The 22,478-nt window shown below is 37.9% G+C and overlaps 1 protein-coding gene across 4 annotated transcripts in view; it reads right to left on the bottom strand.

Annotated features, from left to right (window-relative positions):
• LSAMP (limbic system associated membrane protein) overlaps window positions 1–21,278 on the bottom strand; it is a 619,607-nt gene extending 598,329 nt beyond the window's left edge. For 3 of the 4 annotated variants that reach the window (XM_029939357.1, XM_029939355.1, XM_029939358.1), the window contains exon 1: window positions 20,692–21,277. In XM_029939357.1, coding sequence (XP_029795217.1) covers window positions 20,692–20,846 — 155 coding nt within the window. In that variant the 5' untranslated portion in view covers window positions 20,847–21,277. Of the gene's footprint in view, window positions 1–20,691 lie in introns of all 4 variants that reach the window. The other variant, XM_029939356.1, reaches the window with a different exon arrangement.
• Window positions 21,279–22,478: the final 1,200 nt, after the last annotated feature.

A 22,478-nucleotide genomic window follows, 5' to 3' on the forward strand; every position in this document is an offset into this window, starting at 1 on the left:
GGGAGCTGTGTTCCATTCATGTCCTGTGGCCACTGACTTCAATTATCTTGTTAAAATGTCTGAGCTTTATTTCCAGTGTATGTGGTGGGGATAATGTGCACGTACGTCCTCCTTTCCTCCTTTACTAGGGTCTGGTGAGTACTAATTAGGCAAAGTATGTGACATGTCTTTAGAACTTTAGAGTGCTAGATAAACAGAATGCTTTTTTGAAGTGCCTGTATACTGTTGGTGCTGAATAAACATTAAATCACACTCAAGTTTTGAGGCTGAGCAAGAGAGAGCAGTTTATAGTTCATTGGGGAAAGATTTAAATTTCATTGCAGCATTTCTAAGCTAGTGACAAAACATTACTAATTTTCCATAGTCCTACCTTCTCCAGGGGACAATGAGGGTGTGGGGCGGGGAATCAGAGAAAGCTCTTACTAATGAAAACTGAATGTTTTATAATCAAATGAGGGTCATAAGATGATGCAGAGTATAGCAGTATATGAATAAAAGCTGGAACTCATAACTACAGGGAAGAAATTATAAGGGATAGCTCTAGGTTTTACATAGAGACTCAGTCTTACATAAAATGACAGAGGAGATATTGTGGATTAAATATCATACTATTTACCCAATAAAATCTACAGAACCTAGTAAGTAAAATGCTTTAATAAGAGTCTTGGAAAGGCAGCCTTTCCATTTTTCTGATTGATGGAGCTCTGTATGCAGCAAATAAGGCTGGGTGCCAGGTTAATACTCTACATATTAAGAAAACTTTGGGGAGTGTGCCATTTTATTATAATTTCATTTCTCCTGTATGCAGAATTCCATTTTTCATGCCCTTCAACTAGATTAAATACTGTAAATCACAGCTTTATTGATAGGGAAGGAGGTATTTGCATTACTCTTAAAAATGCCTTCCCCAAGTGGCCAAATTCACTAATGAAAAAAAAAAAAAGAGTGGAGTTTGCCAAGTCAAATAAATTGCCTACTGTGAGGGGGCTGGGCATGTAGATCTGGTGGCAACACTAGACGTTTAAGTCATAAAGCTTTTGCCAAGTCATATCCTCTAGGAATGTGATTAACACACAAAATTAGCATGAAAATAATTTCAAAAGAATTGTTCACCTTTTGTATTATCACTAGCCCTAAAGATTTCATCATCCCATATTTACTTCTGATAAAAGAAAAATAAAGGTCCTATTATCATTCCCCATATGGTCATATATGATCCATAAATGGAGCAGAGCAATAAAAACATTTCACTCTTTGCCTATCATTAAAAGACATTATTGAGCACCTGCCACTTGTCCATGTCTGTCCCAGGCAACATGTGGGGCAGAGAAAATGAGGGTTCATGGAAACAGTAGTGATCTAGACCAGGATCTGCTAGAAATTAATTGTTTGATCACTGGAAAGTCATTTATTTTCCCTAGAGTTTTATTTCTTCTTTAAAATGCAGATAATGGGGCGCCTGGGTAGCTCAGTTGGTTAAGCAACTGGCTTCAGATTAGGTCATGATATCACAGTCTGTGGGTTTGAACCCCACATTGAGCTCTCTACTGACAGCTCAGAGCCTGGAGCCTGCTTCAGATTCTATGTCTCCCTCTCTCTCTAACCCTCCCCTGCTCACACTGTCTCTCTCTGTCTCTCAAAAATAAACAAAACACATTAAAAAATTAAAAAAAAATGAAATGCAGATAATCTCATCTACTTGAATATCAATACTAGTACTGATAAAGAGGTTATACAGACCAAGGTATTTGTGTGGTCTCCAGTTCCTTGATCATATAATTTAGGGAGTGTGCATTCTAGTTGAGGATACAAAGCTAAAATGTATAAAACTATTAGCAAACACTGAAGCACAAAATTGTATCACATTGCCTAGAAGTCCCCCCACAAAGAAAATAATAATACACAAGGAAAAAATAAATAAGGAAAAATAACAAGTTGAGGATGATATAATTAATCATTTTATATGGGAGGAAGGGCTTAACATGAGTAGAATTTAGTAAATCGAAGGAGGGGAAATGGACCATACATCCTGAAGTAGGACTAAACTTTTATATTGATCCGTCTATCTATATACATATTTGTTTTTAATTTTACTTACTTTTAAGAGAGAGAGTGAGACAAAGAGGGAAAGGAGGGGCAGAAAAAAAGGAAGACAGAAGATCCAAAGCAGGCTCTCCACTGACAGCAGACAGCTCAATACAGAGCTCAAACTCACGAACTGTGAGGTCATGATCTGAGCTGAATGAGCTACCCAGGTACCCTAAAACATTAATATTTTAAAAAGGGAACTGTGGGTATGGGTTATCAGGAAACATTCATACAAGATGAGAAGATGGATATTACAGAGAGACACATTAAAAACTGATTATGTTTATGGGGTGCCTGGGTGGCTCAGTCAATTGAGTGTTCAACTTAGGCTCAGATCATGATCTCTTGGTTGATGAGTTCAAGTCCTGTGTCAGGCTCTGTTCTGACAGCTTAGAGCCTGGAGCCTGCTTCAGATTCTGTGTCTCCCTCTCTCTCTCTGCCTTCCCTGCTTATACTCTCTCTCTCTCATTTTCTTGCTTTCTCTCTCAAAAATAAATAAACATTTTTAAAAAGTAAAAAAAAAAAAAACTGATGGTGCTTAGAAATGAAGGTTGATGGGACACAGACTGGAGGCCAATTATAGCTGATTAGCAAGGAAAGGAATTGATGAAAAGCTGTGTTTGCAGAAGAATCTACAAGTTTAGACGACAATCTCCATACTACTCAATGCTCATTTCCAGTACTCAAGCCCAGTGCCTGGCATAAGATAAGTATTGAATACATGTAAAGAATGAAGTCAGTCATGCACTGATAAGGGTTGTGAATAGAGTGATAGCAGTAGGAATAAAGAAGTTTCATTACTTAGTGACAGCTCATCAAAATTACTAAGTATAAAGAAAATTAAAAGCAAAATAATAATAACAACAAAAATGCAAACTGTAACAGCACCATAGCACAACTGAGAAATCAAATCTAAAATGTGCCTATGTATCTCCTGTGACTGCCTTGTGTCTTCACTCGTTATCCTGAACCTCAGAGCTGTCATCACCATATTTCCTAACTTTGAAGGAACACAAAGCTGTGAACATCAGAGTGAGGCTGTATTTCATGGGAAAGAATGATGAGCCAAAGTAGTCTGCAGTAGGGTGGGGTATAATTATAATCACTACTCTGCCCCAAGGTAAAGAAGTGTGCCAAGAAGGTTGAAACAAGATCTCCTGGTGTTTTTCTGGTAGCACACAACCTGAAATTGGATTATCCCTCACTTCTTTACCTAAATGCTTGGCTTTCTACTTGTACTTTCTCTCCCCATTCAAGTTTCATCACAACTCTAAAGACTAATCCCTTTCATTAAAAATGCCCATATAACACATCTGCCCACAGCAATGTTTGAAAAGGCGTCTAAGTCATCTGAACCTCCATCAAGAGTTTGTTGTTACTTAATTTTTCATTTGCACAAGTTCCATGAGGGACTGGAACAAGTGTGGATCCAGATTTTTGTGGAACCAGAAATTTATACAGTGTGGATTCTTTCTTTAAAAACTACAAAACAGGGGCACCTGGGTGGCTCAGTCAATTGAGTGTCTGGCTTTGGCTCAGATCATAATCTCACAGTTTGTGGGTTCGAGCTCCGTGTCAGGCTCTGTGCTGACATCTAGTTCAGAACCTGGAGCCTGCTTCGGATTCTGAGTCTCCCTCTCTCTCTGACCATCCCCGGCTCGGGCTGTCTCTCTCTCAAAAATAAATAAATAAATAAATAAATAAATAAATAAATAAATAAATAAAGTTTTAAAAAAGTGAATTAAAAATAAGAGATAAAGCATTGGAATAGCTGTCCCAAGCAAGTGAAGAAGCCCAAAGCTTAAGCTTCACTGTAAATCAACTTCTGTTGGATGTTTATTTGATCACCAGAGAATATCCAGCACAGAGTTATGCATATTAACTACTCATGCTACATTATTTCCCTTAGTAATTTTATCTAACCTATAGTTACAACTATCTACTAATAAGGAAACATTCAATGATCCTGACTCAGGCAATTTTCCGAATACTGGTGTCCTCAAATTCACTTGCCAATGGGCAATTGTACCTGAACACCTAATTGTCCCTCAAACTCAATTTAACTAACCAAATTAATCTTAGTTTGAAAATTTGCTTAATTCCACATATCTTTTTGTATTTGTTTCCTCTCTTCTTCATATCCGTATTTCCAATAATATATTAGTTTATTTACTTGAGACTCTCCCTCTTTCTCTATCATCCTGTCAGTTTTCTCATTTCCATTTTCAATCAATATTTTAATTGGACCTATCCTTCCCCAGTCTAGGTTTGAAAAACAGTAAGTCATTTACTTGAGATATATAATGTCTACAGATAATACTTTTGCAATAATTCTGTAGTTGCCCAAGAGACTATGATTTGGGAACTGATTGCCTAAACCTTTTCTTTTGGGACTAACATTGAATGAAACTGAGACGTTATACACAAGAAATTAACTCTGACATATTTAGGACTTTGTTAGATAATCTTAGGATTCATCGTCATTATCTTTTAACATGTTCTATTTTTATTTTAGCATCCACAGATTTTCCATTGGGAAACTGACATCCATGGGAATATTTTCAGCTTTACATACAGATAACCCACTTTGGAATGGGGCTATGTGTTTTACTGACCTAGGATCATTTCCTAATATGCTTGGCCTTAACCTATCTCTGTCGTTTCATTTCTCCCTTCAAATCCTTATTTTTGATTGGTCGAATTTTCGATCACTCAAAATGCTACATTATGTATGTAAAAGTCACCTGGTTCCACAGGCAAAGCTGTGCATCAATACTTCATTCACTAAGAAAACTGCACAGCAATGATGAGCTACTTGGTTAAGAACCTGTCAACTCAAAAGGAAGGAGACTGGTTGAATACTCTGATAATCGCTATTTACAGATTTTAGCAGTTGAACTTTTAGGTAAATTAAAGTCTATTTACAAAAAGAAATATAAAAGGAAACATGCATACAAAAAATAAGCAAAAATGCTGAATTTAGTGAAAGAGGCTGGGTTCGGCAAGAGTTGGAAATATGATTTACCTAGATATATTAATATATGACATTTGTGATTTGACCTCCAATTTAGTAGCAGAAGAAGCTATCTGAAATTTAAGGACAGGAAATCAGACATTCAAAAGTTCTTGCTTAATTATTCCTGGGGAAGGTAGCTGAAATGAAAAGTAAGGGAGTTACTTTTGTGATACTTTGTTTGTGATACAAACAAAGCACTCCTCAATTCAGGAATAGTAGATTTACCGACAAGCAAAAAAAAGTCCATGGACACTGGTACCCACTCCCATTTTACTGAGATGATCTCTGATGATGCTGGATGAGAGAGAGGGTTCTTATATCAAATAGTTGGGGATGTGACTAAGTCCTGTCAGGGCTCAGAAGGAGCCACGGCTGGAGGGGCTCAAGGCCTAAGATACCTAAGTCCTCAGGGTACAAAGAGAGCAAATAGGAAGTATGGGTTGGGAGTATTATGTTTTAAATTTGGGGGGAGTAAATGAAGTAACAGTTTGAGCCATGTTAAACAATATAAGAAATGAGGCCCCCATCTAACCCGATCAATCTTATCTGTCTCGATGAAGCTGGATGAATATAACTATCTTTCTGAGACCATATTTGTCTTCATATTGATCTACAAAGATGAAAGATCTAAATAGATCTTCCATTTTAATGAAGCATGGTCTCTCTCTTTTAACAAATTTGCAAATTCTCCAGTGGGAAGAAAGGTGTAAAGGCATGAATATTAAAACCCACTGAGAAATGACTAGAGAACATATTTCTGAATGGAATTCTTCATAAGTAATCAAAGTAATAATGGATGCCAATAAATAAACACACACACAAATAGTTAGATATACAGAATATGACAGGATGATAGAATGTTAGTAATAGTATATGAGAAATCATTCATTTCAAACTTACATTACATAAAGGTTTTTGTTTCTTGGTCCTTCTTAAATGACATTTCTTAATTGTGGTTACCTGGCCTCTGATTAAATACAAAGATGAATAAAAATGTACTTCCTTATAAGGAAATACATTCACACACACACACACACACACACATCTATAAAACAGATCCTTCTTATTTCATTCTAACCTTCTAAGATAAGTGGATAAGTATTATTATCATATTCATTTTATAAATAAAGGAATGAGGCCCTGCAAGGGTAAGTAATTTTCCCTTATTTGTTCTTGCTTACAAAGCTGAAAGTTGGTAAAGACAATACTTGGAGCTAGTTCTTTTGGCTCAAAAGCTGTGTTATTTCCATCATGCCATAAAATTATGTGAATGTTCATTTATAAAAGAATTCCACTTGGGGGCACCTGGGTACCTCAGTCAATTGAGCATCCAACTCTTGATGTTGACTCAGGTCATGATTACACAGTTGTGAGACTGAGTCCCACATCAGGCTCTGTGCTGAGCAGACAGCCTACTTGGGATTCTCTCTCCCCTTCTCTCTCTGCCCCTTCCCAACACTTGCACTTGCTCACCTTTACTCAGTCTCAAAATAAGTAAGTAAACTTAAAAATAATTCAAACTTATTTGTTTACTTAAATTATGCTTGATTTAAATTATAAACTACCCCAAACTCTTTCCTTTTCTTTCCTTATTTACTGAGGGGGATAACGTATGGTATAAACACATATACATATGAACAATATTCTTTTAAACAGAGAGTGATAATTTGCCTCCCTAAAATCTATCATCCATTTTTAACTTATAATTCTGTAAAAAAAAAAATCCAGAATTTTCTTATCTTTGTGTCTTACACATGGTGTGACTGGTATGACAGAAAGCTGGCTTCTTATTTTTGGTCAAATACATAATAGCAAGTTTGCTTACCATATTTTTATCCAAATACTGAACATGGCCAAAGACAGAATGAGAGAATCCTTCACCACCATCAATCAGGAATTCTTTGGCATGATTATCCACTCAACTGAAAAAATCTAGCTCAATATGAACCAATAATCTGTTCATGTGTCTGTCAGGAGAAACTTGTCAAAATACAGATACTCAGAGAAAATGGCTTTTCCCTGATCTACAACTCTAGCATTTTATTTATTTTAAAGAAATCTACTTAGCATGTTACATTTTGTTTCCAAGGAACCTAGGTTGGCTCCCAGTAGTCACTGCTTCCTTTTTAAATTTTCTATTACATAGGCCTTTCTGTTGTTATTGACTTAATATCATTTTCCCATTTTAATTAAGACAATATTGTATGTCACCAATACTGTGAAGTCTTGATATAGGGTTTGGAATGTTAGTAATAGTATATCTATATTCATATGACCAAATTATTTTAATGCCCTGGATATATAATGCATCTGAATCTTATACCTGAACTTATTTATATTACTCTAGTCATTTCTTCACTTGCCTTGGGTCTTTAATATTACAAAGGGGATAAAAACATAATTATGATAATTTTACATGATAAACAAATTAAAATTTAATTAAACTTCTTATTCTCCTTCAGCAGCCAGTCTCTCATTTTCAGGAGGCATGCATGTTAACAGATCACGGGATCTCATGGTAACTTAGAATGAAAGAACATGGAAATTTCTGAGATCAGAAAACAGATCAGTGAACTTTTGTAAAAAATGAGGCAACTGGGTAGCTCAGTCAGTTAAGCATGTTGGCTCATGATTTTGACTCAGGTCATAATCTCACAGGTTCATGAAATCAAGCCCTACTTTGGACTCTGTACTGACAGCAAGGAACCTGCTTTGGATTCTCTCTCTTCCTCTGTCCTTCTCTTGGTTGCACATGCATTCTCTCTCTCTCTCTCTCTCTCTTTCTCTCTCTCTCAAAGTAAACTATAAAAAACCAAATTGAGGGGCACCTGAGTGGCTCAGTCAGTTAAGCATCTAACTTTAGCTCAGGTCATAATCTCACAGCTCGTGAGTTTGAGCCCTGCATCAGGCTCTGTGCTGACAGCTCAGAGCCTGGAGCTTGCTTTGCATTCTGTCTCCCACTCTCTCTGCCCCACTACTGCTCACACTCTGTTTCTCTCCAACAACAAATAAACAATAAAACATTTTTAAAAGGATTGAAAAAAACAGAAATGAGACCAGAAATACAAAGAACTGACTTGACATATTTTAACTATTTCTCATTTAGCTAATACACCATTACCGTGTATCATATAATACCAACAGAAAAAAATATCATACACTCTTATTTTGCTCCATAGGGACTACAGTACATGATAAACGAGATTCAATACAAACAAGAAATATTAAGTCTGAAAAAAAAGGAGAAACAGTAAGTCTGATCTCACTTACAAAATAATTTTAGCACTTGCATAATGATTAATTAAAAATAAAACTTATTAATCAAAACAAATTAAGAAAGCCATTGTAAGATTCATCTTATATATTGTATCTGTTCATATCCTTGATAACTTGGAAAATTCCATTTTGTGCAATAAAATTCTCAATCATTGGTGCAACAAATTAAATTGGGTTCTGATTAAAGAATACTATGACCCAAGTTCAAAATAATATTCAGATTCATATTGTGTATAAATTTATTGTACATATTAAGAGCACATTATACTTTGCTTTCTTATATTGTTATTAATATATGCAAAAGAAACTAATTTTTTAATCTTGTATTCAAATACATCCATACAACACAATGAAGTAGATCGATAACATTTTTTAACACATCCTAACACATTCTATATAAATAGATACTTTTATTTTAGAGCTAGATTTTGAGTTGTTTTGTTTTATATAAGTATTATATATACTTTACTATATATACCTTATACAAGCATATATATTATACCCTTTAATATAATGCTTTATACAAGTATTTTGCATTAATGCAAAAATATTTTCAAGTTTCCAATAACAGGACATTTACAAGATAATGTAGAAGTTGTTTTTTTCTTTTTTTTCTTTGAGCATATCACCATCCCACTTACACCATCATGCATTTCTTCTAATGAACTCAACCATACTCAAAAACTTAATGCCAGACCAGAGCAACATCTTTGTATTAAAAGACAAGTAGGAATTATTCCCATTTTGAAGTTATAACAATAAAAGCTAATTCCCAACTTTCTACAGGTAAGGCTTTGTGGACTAGAGCCTAAATTCCTTTATGTTCAACTAGAAGTATATCTGATCTAGTAATATCCTATAGACTTTAGGCAGTTCCTTGAGATGCAGATGATATTACATATTAGTTCATCATATTGGCATCACAAAAGACAAAGGTCAAAAAGAAGGTCAAAGAAAAATCTATCTGCCAAATTAACGATGCTGCAATATAAAATGCTTAATTTAAAAAAATTATGTTTCTTTTTTATTGAGATAAAAACAGAGCATGAGTAGGGGAGGGACAGAGAGAGAGAGGGAGACACAGAATCCAAAGCAGGCTCCAGGCTCTGAGCTATTGTCACAGAGCCTGAAGCGGGACTTGAACCCACGAACTGTGAGACCATGATCTGAGCCAAAGTTGGATGCTTAGCCAACTGAGCCACCCAGGCACCCCTAAAATGTTTATCTTAAGATATGCTCATACAATTACATCATGCACATGCATAAGATGACAGTAATCTTGGTTATGCCAAGAAAAGTATCAACCACAAATTGGCAATCATATGTGACTCCAACCCCATAAAATAATAAGTCTGGTAAAGGTGTGCTAGAATGAAGTATAACTGAAGAAGCACAAAACTTAGAAATCAGGAAGCCAAGTAATTTTCTCGCTCAATATCTTCACATGTATACATTTGGTATGTATGACTTAATATTGACTTTCATTTTTATCTATAATGTTCCTATCCGAGAAGTGAGGGAAAGAACTTGATAATTTGAAAATATAGAAACTCACTATAGAAATGCATCACCAAAATATTATAATGGAATACATAGTAATACATCATTATATGAGAAGCTGGGTTTTATTTTCCTCAGACGTACATGTTTTTCCACTAACGTCATAGAAATAACGCCTTTGTGCATTATAGCAAAACATACAGAGAGAGTTTGGGATTGTTAAGAAGTCTACTGCATATTCAAGTTTGAATTTCTCAAGGAAGGAGTAAAGATCTCAACACTGCAAAACTCAAGAGGCATAATTGTTCAGGACAAATAATCACTTTGAGTCAAATGAGTAAAAGTGAACTGTACCTCATCTCATTTCATAAGAAAGTAGAACAGATGAGGTGAATACACTTGTTGCACAACAATCCTCCCAAATCTTCAACTTAGTCCCTCAAAGATTGTAGGCACCTCTGGAGAGAAAGCCTCAGCAGCTCCCAGAGGATATATTCCTTCTTGTAAGCTATCTGGGACTCTGAGCTCTTCATAGACATTGGACATGCACTGAGTGACAGAAGCTCATCTATCAGCATACTTTGTCTGGACACCTGTGTCTGAAATTTTGGGTTCCCCTAAAATTCTCTGGTATCTATTTCTCATTCTCTCAGAAGCTGTGCTTAAAAAGAATAGCTGCAATAAAAAATGTTGAAAGTGCTTCTAGCCAAAACCCTTATCTCCCACCAATGATCAGAAAATAATTCATCTCTGATTTTATTACTTTACTTTCTTCAACCACACACAATTTCACCAGTAGTGGTTGCCTTTACCACTAAGATATCTTGCTTCATCCCTGCCTCCCTCAAACTTGTCTCCTCTTTCATCAACCAATTTCTGATCTACATGATTTACAGTGTGACGATCCTTCTCTGTTTAATTCAGTGAGTAAAAGTTTATCTGAGCACCTGTAGGTACTAAGCTAAATTCTCGGATGGAAAGGTAAAGTAGATAGGACACCTGCGTCGGAAGGGCTGATAGCACATTTGATGCCAGACAAGAGTGACTTTTAAATGTAATAAATGCTGGGACACCTGAAGTGTCCAATTTACCTCAGGCCATGACCTAGCAGTTCATAAGTTTGAGTCCCTCATTGGGTCTGGGCTAACAGCTCGGAGACTGAACCTTGCTTCATATTCTGAATATTCATATTCTCCCTCTCTCTGTCCTTCCTCCATTCACACTCTCTGTGTGTGTCTCTCTCTCTCGAGAATAAATAAACATTAAAAATAGTTTAAAGTGTATAAATGCTAAATTGAGGTATGCATATGATCCAGAAATTCCACTTCTAGGTATTGATCTCAAGGACATCATATCTTAAGGAGGTATCTGCACTCCCATGTTCACTGCAGCTTTATTCACAATAGCCAAGATATGCAAGCAATCTAAGCATTTGCCAATAAATGAATGGACAAAGAAAATATGAGATGTATCTATCTATATCTATATCTAACACCTATATCATCTATATCTATGTATACACATACACACAATAGAGTATTACTTAGCTATACCGTTTTTTAAACTCTTGCCATTTGCAACAACATGGGTGACGTTGGTGGGGGAGCATTATGTTAACTGAAAAAGAGCTGAACAAATAAAAATATCATACAATCTCAATTACATATGGAATTTTAAAAAGATCAAAGTCATAAAAAAGAAAAAACAAGAATGGTAGTTGCCAGGGGCTGGAGAGTGGTGGAAATGAGAAGATGTTGGTCAAAGGGGAGACTCTCAGTTGTAAGATGAATATGTCCTGAAGATCTACTGCACATCATAGTGATGATGGTTCATAATTTTGTGTTTTATACATGAAGTCTACATGCAGAGTGGATCTCAGGTGGTTTAATCACTACAAGAAAGGTAGCTAAGTGAAATGATAGATGTATTAGTTAATGAGACTGTAGTAATTATTTTATAATATATATGTATATCAAATCCTCACACTATATTCCTTAAGTACTTAAATTTTATTTATCAATTATGTCTCAATAAAGCTAGGAGAGAAAAAAAAAAGATATGGAGAGAGGCTATTACCAATAATAAATAGAGTACATAGCCCTGCCTGGGAGAGTTAAAGAAGACACCCAAATGAGATTGCACTAAAACCAGCCTTGAACCTAGAAAAAGGAACAAGAGGTAACCTAGCAAACAAGTGTGGCAGGGAAAAGTGGAGCAGGGAAGGGAAGGTTCCAGGCAGAGAGAGGTTCATGAACAAAGGTAAGAAAGCACACAACCATGCGCTCATGAGCAGAGAATGTAAGTGGTTCTGAATTCATAGATGCAATGAGGTAGCAGGGCATGGAGAGTTATCTACGCTAAGGACTTTGACTTCATGTTGTGGATAATGAGAAGGCTTTCAGGGATCTGGTGATATTTCTAGATTGATATTGGAAAACTATCAGCCTGGGATAGTCAGGTGAGGTCAAGTCCATGGGGTCTGAAAGGACTAAGTAGAATAAAGATGTAATCTAACAAAGTTGCCTAACTCAGGGAGAAACAGGTAATGCCAATTTTTACCTCATTTCAGACCTCTGTCTCTATCTTTCCCTCACCTAACTAGACCAGGTTTTATGATCCTGAATGAGTTTTAAAAAATGGAGTTCAGTGCGTTTGAAGTTTAACTTCATGTCACCCCATGGTTACAATAGCTTTGATAGAGAGCTTCACTTGAATCCCTGACCACGTTCACTATCTCAGTAGTATATCTGGGGTATAAGTCCCTTATCATGGAGGGCTCTGCCCTGTGTAAGCCAGCCCTTATCCAATGGACTCTCTTCTTCTCTAAGCCTCGGCCTTGTGACTAAGTCTCTAAATAAGCTGACAAACCTCCCTGTGACACCTACCTACCTACCAGCAGGGCTCACTGAGAGTTGCTGACCTATTATTTTCCCCTTACGGTGCTCTGTCCTTTTTTCAGGGTAACATGTTGGCCCTACCTGGGCTCACCTGCTAAGAAAGCTTCATGAAAACTTGTTCTACATGACACACAAGAAACACCCTATGTATTTGTGGTAGGCCTTATTATGCAGGGCATCCACCATACCAAGAGACTGTCTATAACAAAGTCCAGTTCTTCTCAGTGACCACATCAGCCCCATCATGAGCCAAAAGTAAATTCTGTACAAGTTAGAAAATAAAGTCTATCTTACTCAAATAATTTTAAGTATAGTCAGTAATGACTATCATGTATAGAGCTTGGCCACAAGCTCACTGTGCAGTCATCCTAATCAGGGTCTCTAAGAGGGTCTTTAGAGGTAGAAAATCATAAGTAACAATAAGAAGGTAGTAGGGTTAAGGAACCCAAGCAAAGTACTGGGGAAAAGAGTTAATAATTCAGAGAAGAAATCTGACTAACAGAGTACCAGGGGCAAAATGGAAAAAGGAAAAAAAACTTAAAGTAAAAGGTTATATAGGTTCCTCCATGTACAAATGACTATTTGAATATGATAAGACAGATGCTGCAAGTGAAAAAAGAAAGCCTATGTGGTAAAGACTGATTGTGGACATATAAAAAATAAAGCAATTACTTAAAATTTCCTTCTTGACCAGCACTAACTGGATAAAAATCCATTGAAAGCTTGGCTTAGATATGCAGGGATGGGAAGGAGAAAAGAGGAGAGGAAGAAGAGGGGAGAGGAGGAGGAATGAGATAAAGGGAAAGAAAGAAGGCAAGAGAAGGGTAGAAAAAGGAAGAGACAGGAAAGGAGGCAAGTGGAAGGCAAGAGGATGGAAAGGGAAGAAGAGAAAGGAGAAGAAAGGGAAAAACACTTCTAGTATAATTTTAAACAGCATATTCTAAGACAGCATGAAAACCAAGAAGATAACTTCAGTGCTCCCGTGGAATAAAGATCTCTAAATTAGAATTAGGAGGCATGGATTCTAGTTCTAATAGTCACTCAAATCTTTAGACAACCAACTACATTTTTCTTTTCCTTCCCTTCCTTTTCCTGCCCTTCTTCCCTTCCCTTCCCTTCTGTTTCTTTCTTAGGTAGGCTCTAAACCCAATGTGGGGCTTGAAATCACAAATCCTATTTCAAGACTTGCATATTTGATTGACTGAGCTGGCCAGGCACCTCTAAGTATCGGTCTTCTCAGTTATATCACTTTAAATGAGAAAGGGGACTGCCAAATCTCCAAGGCCTTTCCTACTCTAGATTTCTATAAGTTTATTCTATGGTACTTAACAAAACCTGAAGCAATGTGTTTTCTTTTATGAAGGTTAATGACTAATTAACTTGAGATGATGTTTTGATTACAAGTGACTACAAAAAAGTGTTCACTCACCCTATACTCCTAAAAAGAAATGCAACTATATTCTAAGATACTTGTAACTTTGAAGACTTTAAAGGGAAATAAAAGTGATACAAACATGGAGTAAATGACCATCTTTGACCATATAAATAAAAACAAAAAACTCATTTTATTGAATTTTCTAATGTTCTAATGGTTATTTCCTACCGTGAATATAATGATAATTATCTTATTAAGAAGTTATATTTTATGACTTTTCATATTTATAAAGCATTCCAATACATACTATCTCATTTCATCATCACAAAAAGAGCCTGTGTATTAGGCCAAGCAACTGTCACTTATTCTCATTTAATAGATCAAACTATGTCAAACTATTTCCATCTAGGTCTTTTAACTACTTGTTAAGCCTTCTGAACTTATTATATCCTTGAGAAAACCTTTACCTATGAAACAAAGATGTGATCCTATGTTTCAGCTAAAGATTGATCACGATGTAAAGCTCAGATAAATTTCACAGACATGTAACTACTATCTTATATTTGTGTATAAGGCAACATAAGTGCACACAATAAAGCCTGTCTGAACAAGATATCACTGAAGAGATTTTCTTTGCCTAAACATTATCTGTTTTCTCTTAGAGACAGTACTACAAAAGAAAAAAACGAGAACTGTTTTCTGTCTTGCCTAATATAAATGAAAGTGAGAACAGAAGACATCATCTTTTTAAAAAAAATCAAACTTTAATGCTGTTTCAATAGATATTATGTAAATTGGATCCATATTAAAATAAAGTCACTCCATTTTCCATGCCATTGTAGTTATGAGACTGTGTGGTAAAGAAATGAATCTATGATGATCTCATTCTTCTCTTCCAACTGAATTTGTACATCTTTGCTATTGACAGATTTCCCAAGCCATCAAACATGACTTTAATTTTTTACTATACATCTAATTAAGTATTGTCCCAAAAATCATTTCTAAAAGAAATTCTTCAACAAGTTAGGTAGTGATCCTCAACTCTGTGTCCATATTAGGATCATTTTAAAAAAATACCTATGCCAAGTTGTACCCCAAACTAACTAAGAAAGAATTTCTTAAAGTAGAGAATACGGGGCTTTGGTAGTTTTTAAAAGAACTTCAGCTGATTGCCATGTGCAGCCATGATTGTAAACCATGTAAAGCAGTACTTCTTCAACATTAAAGTGTTTACGAACCATTTGGGGATCTTGTTAAAATACAGATTCAGATTTATTAGCTTTGGGGTAGAACTGATATTTTGGATTTTAGTAAATGACTATGTGATACCTAAAAGGCTCATCCGCAGAACACACTTATATTACCAAGAGTCAGTCATTCTCAAAGTGTGGCCCAATCCTGAAGCATTAGCATCATCAACAACTAAGACCCTACTAAATCAGAAACTCTGAAGGTCGAAGCCAAGTAATCTGTGGGATAACAAGCACTCCTGGTACACATTCTGATACACCTGCAAGTGTGAGAATCACTGGTCTAAGCAAAAGAGCTCCCTAAAGCCAGAATAATGGGCTGAATGAGGTTGGAAAATGACTAATATTTTTATGCTTACGTAAGAGTTTACAATTGAACAAACTTTCCCACTTTACCCTATCTGAGCTTCTTAAAACAGCTCTGTACAGTAGCTAGAATAACTAAAATAAGCAGTTTCAGCATTTTATAAATGAAGCGCAAATATTAAAGGGATTTGTTCAAAGTCATGTAGCATGCAAGTATGGATCCAAAACAAGAGTTCAGGTCTTCTGAGTCTTACACACTAATGAGCAGGACACTCTGAAACCTGGGCAAATGGCTGTAAGACATAAGTAATGGCCTGAAGAGAGGTCCTGGGAGTGACAGCAAATGAGACCAGCACACAGGAGGTAATGTCCTATCCCATGATGCACAGATATCTAAACCTGGAGCTCTCAAAGACCACAGCAAAATATGGACTTATTCCTTTTTGTCTGAACTTGCTATTATATAGAACCAGCTTCAAGAAACACACATTGAACCCTCAACAACTAATTTACTAGAAGAGTCTGTCATCTTTGGCTGTTCACTCCACAATTCTACAAATAACTCTTTCAAAGCAGATGACTTATAACAGAAAAATCACCCTATGTGTATACACACTTATGTGCTTCATACTTACAGAAACACAAATTATCACAATTTGCATTCGTCACATGAGACTTGGCTGCTGTGTACCTCTGTCCATGAGTAACAACAAATGATATTATTTATAGGTATATCAACATTAAAAATGTATCTAACATGCCATATTCCTAGACAATATATAACATGCTATCCTCTATTATTTACCAAATATATTTGATAAAAGATTTAATGAGCAATGAGGGTTCTTAAAATACCAGTAAGAAACAATAAATTTTGATTCTCTTTAGTGAGTAAGCTATAAGGAAAGAGAACTTCCTAACTGCCACAAACCTTCCCTTAAGACCTGTGTCCACAAAGTTCATTTTCAAATAGTGAATTGCAAGTGGTAGAAAAATCACATATTGTGTCAGGAGTATGTTTGAGTGTTGACACTTTCTTTGTGAAAGCAGGCATTCCAGATGCCTTATAGAAGAGAAGCCATTTTTCCCTTGAAATTTGCACAAAATTTTCACATTGTACTGTCAAATAATTATATCTTTCAGTTGTTTCCTTTTTCACCTCATGTGGAAACAAGTAAGGAAATAAAGACCTAGAATTTTGAAAAAGTAAAAACTTAACTACATTAAACTTAGATATTTGGTTTCTTATAGTTAACCTTTATTAGGTACATTTAATTTAAATGGGGGAAATATTAGCACCATAAAAAGTATTATAATGTCTTGCAAACCCCAAATAGGTTCAGAGTAATGAAATAAATAATATTTCAATGCCTCTAATTTAAAATATTAACAATATTTTGAAACCTGTGCATTTCATCTATTCATTTAGGCAATATGTCCAAATATGCATTTTTAAGTAGTTTTTACAAAGTTACCTCGTGACTAGTTACTTTGGGATCAACTGTTTTATTTTCTGTCTAGATACATGCTACTGACATTAAAAATGAAACTTGAAAGTCTAGATTAAGACACTTTTGTATTTCCCTTTTCCTTTGGCTTATCAGGAGACCTGCATGGTTTCAACCTGCCAAGATTAACCTGGGGGAGAATCTCTATGGGAGCTTGAATGCAAGGGGGGAAAGTTAGAAAATCCAGTGCTAGAAACTAGTCCAATAACTGATGAATTCTTAAATTTGTAGGGGGGTGACAGTGGGGCAGGTGGACTATATTCAGAAAAATATCCAAGATGTTTTCCCAACTCCTATGGGTATGTCTTATACATTATTGTACATACAAATATAAATGCAGATTGTGGTTCACTATCTAGGAAGGCACCCCATGTACTGTTGCTGCCGCCAGTGGTCTGTGGATCAAACTTTGATTCTATGCCTTTAAGACAGAAGATCTCATAGAGAACTTCATCAAGATCTAGATTCTCATTGGGGACTCATCAGGGTTAGATTGGTATATATGAAAGTATATCTCTTTCCACCTAGTTTTGTCACCTTCATTCTACAGTCTTTATTGTGTTTTTTTCTCAAAGGATAGAAATTACAGAACAAGACCCCCAAGACTAGTATACATCTCCTATTTTGTGTAATTATACAAAATGAGCATTAGTTCTCCCAAGCGACTCTCTTTTGTTTTGTTTTGTTTTGTTTTTCATGGAAGTAAGGCAGTAAAGGTAAATGTTTTGGGGACGGTCAACCAAATTACCGTCACTGGACCATCAGAATTACAAGCCTTCCTTGTGTCCCGTTGCCATTTCAGATTATTCAGGGCCACAGATTCACTGAGAAAGGATTTTTTTCTCCCTGACTTTTCAGTTTCTCAGGACCAAACATCTACTGTGGCTTCCAATGAATCAAGTTCTCCTTCCTCTCCTCCCCTGAAAGCTCATGCTCCAGTAAAATGTCACAAATAAAGTAAAAGCAAGCCTTTCCCAGGCTAGACTTGTAAACAGAAAGCAAGAAAACCATTCTTCACCAGGAAACTGACCCACAAAGCTTACTGGGCTCAGTTAAAGAGATTGAGAAGAAGGTCAGCTAAGAAAACAAAGGAAACTCTCTCCATAGTTACTTCTGATAGAGCTCCATCAACCCAGAAATAAAAGCCTTGTCCAAGGCAAAAGAAAGAAAAAAAAAAGAGGGCACATTAGGTGAGGTCTGGAAAAGCAATTGACTCTCACAGGTGACTTCTCCGCATGCTCTGTTTGTCTATCTTCTCTTTCCCAGTGAACAACTACTTCTATATTTATTCTCATTCCTCACTACCCCCATTTCTATGCTATAACATCTACTGAAGTGTAATACTTAAAGACTCCTTTTTCTTTAAGCCATAGACACACACAGATACACATCTATATCATATGTAGAGATTTAAGTAGAAAGACATCTCTCAAAAACACAGCCTTTTATATGCTATATGAAATTATAAGAATATCTTTTCCTTCTGAATTAACATTTACATGTTTATCTAACTCTTTGATAACTAGAGCTTAAGGTAAGGTGATGCTAACTTACAAAGTTCATGGGCATTTTAATAAAAACTTAGACATCCAGGAGATTGACTTTTTCCATATCCAGTCTTAAAATCAGCAAAAACAAATCCTTCCAGGGATAGCACAAATTTACATAGAAAGCTTCCCTAGTAAAGGGTTAATGACGTTAGGGAGTATGAATGTTAGCAGTTGAGATGGTATGCTTATGTGTTTGCAAAATCATCTTCTGCACCATGTCCAAATCCCTTTGCAAACAGATAAATTACTCTATAAATCTTATTACTCCATGTGGATAAATCATACACGCAGGTTTGCAGGCCTGGAAAGCTGGTAAGGAAAATCTGCTTTGGATAGTAGGATCTCTGGGATTCATAATCACCCAGTGCTCAGGAAATGAAGGAAGGAACACTTGCACATTAAGATTGTCTTAGCTTTCACAATCTGCAGCAATACACACACACACACTTATAGAACACAACACACACACACACACACACACACACACACACACACACAGACACACATTCTTCTCTAACAAGGGTAGAGATCCCAAAGCAGGACACTGTGACAGCCAACCAAATTTATTTCTGAGAAAAGGAAAGAAAACTTTGCTGCTCTAGGCAGCTCTGCTAGAGTACTGCTCCCTGATGCCCCAGGGTTTATGCACTATCAGCTCCTTGCACACAGATTATAGGTTTACTTTCTATCATACACTGGTTTTTATTGCCACAACAAGCAATATTCACTGTATGGACAGACTGACACTGGGGCATTTTATTTGGACAAAATGAGATTTTAAAGGGTCTCCAAGGAAAACGTGTTCCTTTTCTTTCTCTTTTTTTTCTTTTTTCTTCTTCTTCTTTTTTTTTTTTTTTTTTTTTTTTTAGTATCTGAAAGAAATTTAAGAAAGCTAGAAAAAAGGACAAGGGGTATGTACAGTGGGTGGAGGAGGGACAGAGAGAAGAGAAACATAGGAAAAGAAGCTTGAAGGTTTTTTTTTAAAAATAGAATTAGGCTAGTCTCCCTCTGAGTTTCTCTAGCTCGCTGTCCCTTATAGGGGTCAAACTCCCAAGGACTGGGACTCTTCCTTTCCAAATTTCAATCCGAAACTACATTTCAGAGTTTGGCAGAGCTGCACAGAGATAGGACTTTAAGGTCAATAATAATCTGAAATACCCATTTTATGCCAGGTTAATTCTTGCCTAACCTCTGTGCTTAATATTCCTATTTTTAATATCAGCAATTTTGCAAGTTCCTTTTTCTTTCCCATCTCTTCATCCATGTGTTGATTTCTATCCACATTCCAGAAAAGGCTCAGTAACCAACCAAAGTTCTAATACCGATTTATTGCCCTCGATGTCAATTAGAAGATGCTCACAGAAAGTCTCCAGTCCCGACTACTGCTGGGGCAGAGTGAGAGCCTTGGTATGCATATTCTCTATTCTCTCTCCCTCTCCCCACCCCCTTCTCTCTCTCTCTCTCTCTCACACACACACACACACACACACAGCACAGAGAATGCAGTACTGTATACCAGTCTCTGAGAGCCATAATTCACCAACTCCTCTTTCCCAATTAAAGAACCCCAACAAAACTCTTAGGTGCAAAGCATCTGAAACTACAGAAGCAAGAATACTGCCCAAGTATCACTAACACCGTAGGTGAAGTCAGGCTCTCTTGGTAAGAGAACCAAGGTACTGAGAAACCAAAAACAGTTAAGCAACATTGCTGGTCCTTGATGGGAAACAGAATTCCTTTAAAATTTGTTGGCAAATACCTGGGCCACTCAGTAAAAGGCGCATGCACACACACACACACACACACACACACACACACACACACTCCTGCAGCATCAGAAATCCGAGTTATAATCACATACTCAGACACACTCACACACACACACACACTCGCGCGCACAGGAGAAAAGTTGCCGAGAGCCCTACCTGAGGATGGCCGTGTCCCCCTGCCTCACGGTGATGTTGTCCGTGCCTCGATTAAAATCCACGCTGCGAACAGGCAGTCCTGTGGGAAGAAGGCAGAGCAATCTCAGTAGGACCAGCGGCAACTGTTTCCGATCAGGCTGAACTCTGCCGACCATGGTGGCCACGCCGAGGTGCAGGTCCGCGGACTCCGGAGGGTGTGTGCGCGCCGCTCACGCCCAGGGGCTCTACAAACACCGGGCTCTCATCAACCGCCAGCGCGGACCGGGCTTTGCCAGTCTGTGCCGTGCCACTTTCCCTCGCTCTCCGCCCGGCTCAGGGTGTCCTCCTTCTGAGACTCGACAAAGCCCTCGTAAACCGCGAGGTGGGGGGGAAAGTCACGGGAACAAAATTTAAAAGGAGAGAGTGCAAATGTAAAGCCCTCCGGAAAAGAGGAAGAGAAAGCGGCCGAAGGAAGGGGGTCCTCTCCGGTCCGCTCCGGGCTGGGTGCTCCTTCGCCAGGGTCCGAGCTGAGCTCCTGCCCTCCCTAACCCACTTTCCCAGGCGGGCGGGCGAGGGAGCCGGCACCCAGCCTGCCAGGGAGTGTAAAGAGCCCACACAGCGGCGGCGGCAGCCCGGAGTCCCCCCACCCACCCCCCTCCAGTCTCTCCCTCCAGTCCCTCCCCTCTGCTCGCACCTCCCCCGCCCCCCGCGGATCTCAGCAGCCCCTCCACGTCATCCCCTCCCGCCCGCCCTCCGGCCTGGCCCCTCGCTTTGCACAACTGCCCTCTTCAGCGGCAGCCAGCCTCGGTGGAAGCCTGATGCGCCTTTAGGTTGTCAGGACAACAGCTCCATCTGAGGCCTGGCTGATTTCCTTAAGAAGAGGGAATGGAACTTGGATGTACTGTGAGGGAAAGGGGAGAAGGAGAGGGACTCAGGCTGTGAGAGCACAGAAGAAAGAGTGTGAGAAAGGACAGGGGAAGGGGAGAGATGGATGGAATAGGAACCCGGGAAGGAGAGAAGGCAAGGAGAAGGCAAGCCTTGACAGACAAGGGAGTGAGGCAGAGAAGGATAAGAAAGCATGGGGACTGGTGGGGGACGGGTGCCCCAAGTTGAGATGGGCAGTGTAAAACAGAAGAGGAACTTCCCAGAGGACGATAAGATTAAAAGCCTAAGTTCGTTTCAACACTAAATATTCCTGGCCACTGGCTTTTCATACTCACATCTTGTCCAGCCTTTCCTTTCTCCTGCACTTTCTCTTACATGATTGAAACGGTTTATTTTTTTTTCCTCCCTTTATCGCCTCCCCCGCTTGGAGCCCCTTATGAAAGATGGTTTGGAGACAATGCTGGTATTGAGTGGTCTGGAGTGTGAATGCCTGGTCTGTCTTTTCCAAGTGCCAGCCTCAGCAGCTGATCCCCAATCCCTAACTCAACCTCACTCTCCAGGAAACCCTCACTCAGTCCCACGCATGAAGAATGGTACTAAGGATTACTGTCTCAATGTCTTGCTGCCATTGCCACCTAGCTTGCTACTGGCACTTGCTTCTCAAATGTTCCTACGTAGGGAAAGACGTTTGTATATCAGAAAGCTTGTCATTTGCAGACCACACTGAGGCTATGGACAGCACTCCTTTGAATCACAGACAGGTTACCATGATTTGTCATTCCTTCCACTCAGGGAGTCAAGCTAAGTGATAAGGACCTTAGGGGCTAACACTGTTAGTCACTCATGTGATAGCCCTAAACTGTTAGCTATCTCCCTCAGTGCTGATGCTGAAGATAAAAGTTAGGGGTGGACCAGCCAAGGAC

This window comes from Suricata suricatta, chromosome 5 (genome assembly GCF_006229205.1).
Source record: "Suricata suricatta isolate VVHF042 chromosome 5, meerkat_22Aug2017_6uvM2_HiC, whole genome shotgun sequence".
NCBI lineage: Eukaryota > Metazoa > Chordata > Mammalia > Carnivora > Herpestidae > Suricata > Suricata suricatta.